At 47.7% G+C, this 7,285-nt stretch overlaps 1 protein-coding gene across 1 annotated transcript; it reads left to right on the forward strand.

Annotated features, from left to right (window-relative positions):
- Positions 1–3,168: 3,168 nt before the first annotated feature.
- LOC141046799 (uncharacterized) lies at positions 3,169–4,896 on the forward strand. Its single transcript, XM_073541423.1, has 2 exons — positions 3,169–3,387; positions 3,498–4,896. Exon 2 carries the CDS (start codon positions 3,733–3,735, stop codon positions 4,894–4,896), a length of 1,164 nt encoding a protein of 387 aa, XP_073397524.1. The 5' UTR covers positions 3,169–3,387; positions 3,498–3,732.
- Positions 4,897–7,285: the final 2,389 nt, after the last annotated feature.

Here is a 7,285-nt window from a genome sequence, read left to right on the forward strand (position 1 = left end):
CTCAGTATTTATAAGGCCTCGTGCACACGCAGAGTATTTGGTGAGTTGTTACCTCAGTATTTATAAGGCCTCGTGCACACGCTGAGTATTTGGTGAGTTTTTCACTCAGTATTTGTAAGGCCTCATGGACACGCTGAGTATTTGGTATTTTTTACCTCAGTATTTGTGAGGCCTCGTGCACACGTTGCGTATTTGCAGAGTTTTTTTACCTCAGTATTTAACCCCTTCCTACCCCTTGACGCACCGTATGCGTCATGAAAACTAGTGACTTCCCAACCCCATCACATGACCAGGGGACCCACAGAGTCTGAACAGCCCGGGGCCCTGGCTACCCTTAATCCACCCCTGCCCAGGCAGAATACGGGGGGGGCAGAGACAGTGAACGGGGTTCCAGGCAGCACACGGGGGCCCCAGGCAGCACACAGAGGCCCCAGGCAGCGCACAGGAGCCCCTGGCAGCGCAAAAAGCCCCAGGCAGCACAAGGGCCCAGGCAACACACAGGGCCCAAGGCAACACACAGTGGCCCCAGGTAGTGCACAGGGGCCCCAGGCAGCGCACAGTGGCTTCAGGCAGCGCACAGGGGCCCTAGGCAGCACACGGGCCCCAGGCAGCACACAGGGTCCCCATGCAGCGCACAGGGCCCCAGGAAGAGCACTGGAGCCCCAAGCAGCACAAAGGGGCCCAAGGCAGTGCACAGGGGCCACAGGCAGCATACAGGGCCCCAGGCAGCGCACAGGAGCCCCTGGCAGTGCACAGGACCCCAGGCAGTGCACAGGACCTTAGGCAGCACACAGGGGCCCAGGCAGCATACAGGGCCCCAGGCAGCGCACAGGGGCCCCTGGCAGTGCACAGGACCCAGGCAGCACACAGGGGCCCAGGCAGCACACAGTGGCCCCAGGAAGCGCACAGGGTCCTAGGCAGCACATGGGTCCCAAGGCAGTGCACAGGGCCCCAGGCAGAGCACAGGGGCCCCAGGCAGCACATAGGGCCCCAGAAAGCACATGGGTCCCCAGGCAGCACACAGGGCCTCAGGAAGAGCACAGGGCCCCAGGCAGCACACAGGGGCAGAGACAGCAATCGGGTTGCCAGGCAGCACACGGGGCCACAGGCAGCACATGGGGGACCCAGACAGATTTTAAATCCTAGGCCTGGATACGAGCGAGCATCTGAAAAATGTGGATGACAAATGGATGATCTTTTACCTGTATGGTGTCTTGTATGTTAATACTGCAAGTTATCCATATGTCCCTTTTTGACCCTCTCACGACATCTGTAATTTACAAACACAAAATAGTTTCAGTTCAATTTCCAATGTAAGGCTGGTTTCACATTTGCGTTTTTTTGCGCTGGAAAAAAACGCATACGTGCGCATGCGTTTTTTCCCCTATATTTAACATGGGTGCGCATACCTGCGCGCTGGCAAGCGCACGTATGCGATTTTCATGCGCTGCGTTTTTTTGGGGTGTGCGTTTGTATTTTACAGACGCAGCATGTTGCATTTTTTGGCCCTGCAAAAAAGCGCATGCGCACGTATGCGCACGTTTTGCGCTAAAAATGGCCATTATAGCCTATGGATGCGCATACGTGCGCACTGGCATGCTCATGTATGCGTTTTTTTAGCGCTGCGTTTTTTTGGTAGTGTCCACTTGTTGTACTAGTTATAATCTTCTAAAGTAAAAAAAAAAAAGTCTATATAAAGGAGGTGCCTGCCAAAACTCTGCCACTACTACACTGACAGATTGGAGAGCAGACAGTCAACAAGGAAACCATCTTCTATCAGCGAAGAATGTGAGTATATTACATTATATGCCTGTCCTTTTAAATTATGTATGTACTAATGATTTTTATTATTTTTACATGCAGTATGTCTTCAGAATCCGAGTATTCCCCATCGCGGCAGGAATTGGCGCAAGCAGAACGTGAGGTGATTATTTTCGTGCATCTGGTAAGTATATCTGCTGCTTCTCCAAATCTCTTACGTTTTTTTCAACTTTTTTAAGACATCGTCATCATCATCTTCTTCTGCGGACGGGACTAGTGAGGGCGAAGAGCAGGAGCAGCGAAGCCAAGTCCCGGTGGTGATACGGAATGTATGTATCAAATGATTTGTAATGTTCTTTATTTTTTATCTTCTATTTTTACTCTTTTTTATGTTTCTTTTTTTGTAACTTTTTATTCAATTTAAATTTGATTATTCTAATGAATGTGTTTTGTCTAGGTTCCACAACGGGATGAAGACGTCTACCTGGATAATGAGCAGCTCATCAGCCTGGTCCAGGAGCGTTCGCCGTTGTGGGACAGCCGTGACCGGCTGCACAAGGACATTGTGGTGACCCGGCGGCTATGGAATGAGGTGGCCGCAGCGTTGATGGATGGCTGGGACAGCGCCACAGCATCCTCCAAAAAGGCGTTTAGTGAGTATTTCCCTGCTCTGTATTGTGCCGCAGTGACTGTTGTCCTTGACGGCACTGTTGGGTTTCGTGCTAGGCATATTCTAGCAGGAAACCCAACAGTGTCATCGGGGTCTACAGTGACTGCTTTGAGTATTGTATTGCTACATTGTGCCGCAGTGACTGTTGTCCTTGACGGCACTGTTGGGTTTCGTGCTAGGCATATTCTAGCAGGAAACCCAACAGTGTCATCGGGGTCTACAGTGACTGCTTTGAGTATTGTATTGCTACATTGTGCCGCAGTGACTGTTGTCCTTGACGGCACTGTTGGGTTTCGTGCTAGGTGTATTCTAGCAGGAAACCCAACAGTGTCATCGGGGTCTACAGTGACTGCTTTGAGTATTGTATTGCTACATTGTGCCGCAGTGACTGTTGTCCTTGACGGCACTGTTGGGTTTCGTGCTAGGTGTATTCTAGCAGGAAACCCAAAAGTGTCATCGGGGTCTACAGTGACTGCTTTGAGTATTGTATTGCTACATTGTGCCGCAGTGACTGTTGTCCTTGACGGCACTGTTGGGTTTCGTGCTAGGTGTATTCTAGCAGGAAACCCAACAGTGTCATCGGGGTCTACAGTGACTGCTTTGAGTATTGTATTGCTACATTGTGCCGCAGTGACTGTTGTCCTTGACGGCACTGTTGGGTTTCGTGCTAGGTGTATTCTAGCAGGAAACCCAACAGTGTCATCGGGGTCTACAGTGACTGCTTTGAGTATTGTATTGCTATATTGTGCCGCAGTGACTGTTGTCCTTGACGGCACTGTTTTTTTTTTAACAACAGTGGACAAAGTCCGAACACGTTGGCGTTCGATCAAGGACCGCTTCAACAGTGATGTTCATGCTGAGGGCCAGGTTCGCAGTGGATCTGCGTCAAGGACCAGAACTCGATACCGTCACTATCACGCGTTGCAGTTCCTAAGACCGGTCCTTGCCACGAGATCGTAAGTATTATAAATTTTGGGTTTTTATTTTTATTAATCTGTGTTTTTCTAATCCACAGCTGATGCTTCTTGTAAAGGCATGGTAGTAATGATTTTCCTTTCTTCCACAGCACCTGGAGCAGCACCCTGCAACCTGGCCCTGGAGCGGTCCTTCCTCGGACGTCCTCTGACCCGTCCCAGCCATCCGACAGCCAGGAAGCACCTTGCAGGTCAACCACACACACAGCTGGTGACCAGGAAGCTGGGCCATCAGGTGTTCCCCTGTCCCAGGTCTCTGCCACTGGTTATGCGGGCACTACCCGCCAGCGGCAGAGGGCCTTGGACAGGAATGTCTTGCCCAAGTTTATGCATTTGAGCGAGGCCTTTAATTCCAGCCTCAAGTCACTGTCCGACAGAGTTGAAAGCGGTTTTGCACTCATGGAACGTGGTTTTAACCACTTTGAACACCGCTTCAGTTCTGTAGAACAGCGCCTTGACCGTCTGGAGGCCGACCTCAACAGACCAGCACACCATTTTTTTAGTAAGATTGAAAAGGGCATGGCGGAACACCTTAGTCCTGAGCAACAGCTGAATGTGCTGCAGGCCTGCAACAATGCTTTCTTGCAGGCTATGCAGCATAATCGGTACGGTCAGCAGTCAGTGGTGTCATTTCCACCTGTGCCACCATTGACTCGCTTCACCTCACTACCGACTTGTGCTGCATACCACTGCACGGACACCTCTATTCAAAGCCAGGACACCCACCGTTACACCACCACAAGTCTGAGTGCAGCTGGTCACTTCACCGACACCACCATGGCAAGCGCTGCTCCTGTCTGGAGCACCACCGCCACTCCCATGCATGCGTGGAGCTCAGCCACCACTAGGCAAACATGGAACAGCCCTGCCGCTACAACAACATGTAGTAGCCCTGCCACCACCACTCTGCAAACCTGGACCATCACTGCCGCCACCAGTCCTCCTGCAAGGACGAGCACTGCCAACGAAGAGCAGCAGCAGCAGCCACCTCAGCAGCAGCAGCCACCTCAGCAGCAGCAGCCACCTCAGCAGCAGCAGCCACCTCAGCAGCAGCAGCAGCCACCTCAGCAGCAGCAGCAACCACCTCAGCAGCAGCAGCAGCCACCTCAGCAGCAGCAGCAGCCACCTCAGCAGCAGCCGCCACCTCAGCAGCAGCAGCAGCCACCTCAGCAGCAGCAGCAGCCACACCAGCAGACGGGGGACCTACATTCAATATTTGCCCCTAGTTCAAGGCGAAATCTATCAAGGCGGGCATTGGGCCAAAGTCGGTCCAGGCACACAAGCCTACGGCGACATGCCATTACAACTAATGTACCTGAACAGATTTCCTCTCCTCCAAGTGTTCCTAGTTTAATTCCCTTAACTGGACTACCTTCCCCCACAAGTTTTGTTGCCCCTTCCCCTCAAACACCGTCTTCAACTGCAAGTGTTGCATATTCCCTGCACACCCCCAAATTGAAACCATCTGCCCCCAAACGCCGGAAAAAATAATTTTTTGGTTTATTTTTGTGATTAAAAATAAATTTACATTTGTGGTTCACCATTACAAAGTTTCATTAATGTTGTTTGCGCCGCTCACACACACTGATGGTTAAATACATGTTAAAAACCAACCCAAGGCCTAGTATAGTCATATGTGAAATAACACGGACTAGTATAGTCATACCAAGGCCTAGTGTAATAACTCGAGTTTTACCAACTTGGATCTGGTTTCATGAAAAACAAACTGTTGAAACTTGTCTTAAAAATAAGTTTCTTTCTAGTTTCACCAGTTTGTTTTTTGTGAAACAAGATGCTAGTTGTTAAAAATCGAGTTATTACAGTAGGCCTTGGTATGACTATACTAGGCCGTGGTATTTCACATATTACTATACTACTAGCCCCAAGGCCTACTATACTCATATTTGAAATACCACGGCCTAGTGTAGTCATTACAAGGCCTAGTGTAATAACTCTAGTTTTACCAACTAGAATCTGGTTTCATGAAAAACAAACTGTTGAAACTTGTCAAGTTTCACCAGTTTGTTTTTCGTGAAACAAGATCCTAGTTGGTAAAAATCGAGTAGGCCTTGGTATGACTATACTAGGCCGTGGTATTTCACATATGACTATACTAGTAGGCCCAAGGCCTACTATACTCATATTTGAAATACCACGGCCTAGTGTAGTCATTCCAAGGCCTAGTGTAATAACTCTAGTTTTACCAACTAGAATCTGGTTTCATGAAAAACAAACTGTTGAAACTTGTCAAGTTTCACCAGTTTGTTTTTCGTGAAACAAGATCCTAGTTGGTAAAAATCGAGTAGGCCTTGGTATGACTATACTAGGCCGTGGTATTTCACATATGACTATACTAGTAGGCCCAAGGCCTACTATACTCATATTTGAAATACCACGGCCTAGTATAGTCATTCCAAGGCCTAGTGTAATAACTTGTAAGTTGGAATGGAGCAGATTACATTCATCCACTCAATGCTGACTTGTATTCCCCATGGACTTTCATTGGGGTTGGGTTTTGAGGGTTGTGTTTTGAGAAAATCACATACTTTTTTTTCAAATAGTTGCACAATTTTCTCTTGAAAAAAATTGGTTTCCTGATTCATGGCCTGCAGCTTTGCTCGTTCCAATATATTTCACGCAGACTATCAATGCTGCATTTTAACTCATATGTGTATTTACCTGCCCAGGTGTGTGAACATCAAAAAATTCAGTTATACATGGGAAGTTTTTTATTTAATTGGAGTTTAAAAAATATAGTGCACTCAGTAATGGTATCAAATAAGGTTTTTTATTACCATAAACAAACAAAAACATTACACCATTTCATCTTGCCAGTGCACCCGTCCTACATCAGAAATAAAGTAGGCCGCAAATTGGTCCCTCATTTGGCCAACTTCAACGGATGACCTGAGAGTGTGCTGAGTGAATTCAGGCAATGGGTTAGGAGCATCATCGTCCAGTTCAAAGGTCGGGTGCTCTTTAGCCATCACAAAGTTATGTAGAACCACACAGGCCTTCACCACCTCATCGACTGTTTCAAGTTTAAGATTAATGGCCGTGCCAAGAATTCGCCATCTGGAGACAAGAATCCCAAAAGCACACTCGACAGTTCTTCTGGCCCTGGTCAGCCTGTAATTAAATATTTTTTTGGTGTGGTCCAAGTCCCGGCTGGAGTAGGGTTTCAGTAAGTTTCCGCACATTTGAAAAGCCTCATCGCCAACCATTACAAAGGGCAGTGGCGGAGCTTCGGTGTGAGGAAGAGGCCGTGGCATAGGGAAATTAAATTGGTTGCCATACAACCTCCGGCCCATGTCTGAGTTTTTAAAAGCCTGTGAGTCATTACCACGGCCAAATGCTCCAATGTCCACTGCTACAAACATACATCCGGCATCCGCAATCGCAATGAGTACTATTGAAAAGTACTTTTTGTAATTATAGTACTCAGATCCCGTTCTTTGGGGTTTGATGATCCGTATGTGTTTACCATCAACAGCTCCCAAACAGTTGGGAAAATTGCATACTGTCCAGAATTTGTCAGCAATTTCCATCCACTTTTCAGCGGTGGGCAGGGGCATAAATTCTGGACAAAGAACATTCCAGAGAGCCCGGCAGGTGTCAGCAACAATTCCAGACAAGGTAGAGATTCCAATACGGTACTGGAAGTGTAGTGAAGATAGGGTTTCTCCAGTCGCCAGGAATCTGTGAACAGACAAAGAAGTAAAATTAATATTTATGTATATTATTTTAAAAAACTATAAAATAAAATATTAGTACATTCACGAAAACTAATTACCCAAGGTTTTGAATACTAAATTTAAAAAAAAACCATCAGACCGCACCCCTTGGTTTTTAAAACATACCGTAATGTCACCAGTAGCCG

Source organism: Dendrobates tinctorius, unplaced genomic scaffold, assembly GCF_039654945.1.
Source record: "Dendrobates tinctorius isolate UK_male_01 unplaced genomic scaffold, ASM3965494v1 ptg000120l, whole genome shotgun sequence".
Classification (NCBI taxonomy): Eukaryota; Metazoa; Chordata; class Amphibia; order Anura; family Dendrobatidae; genus Dendrobates; species Dendrobates tinctorius.

Bases quoted from the DNA above. Each gene is read 5' to 3' on its own strand.
- LOC141046799 (XM_073541423.1), top strand. From the start codon at position 3,733: ATGCATTTGAGCGAGGCCTTTAATTCCAGCCTCAAGTCACTGTCCGAC.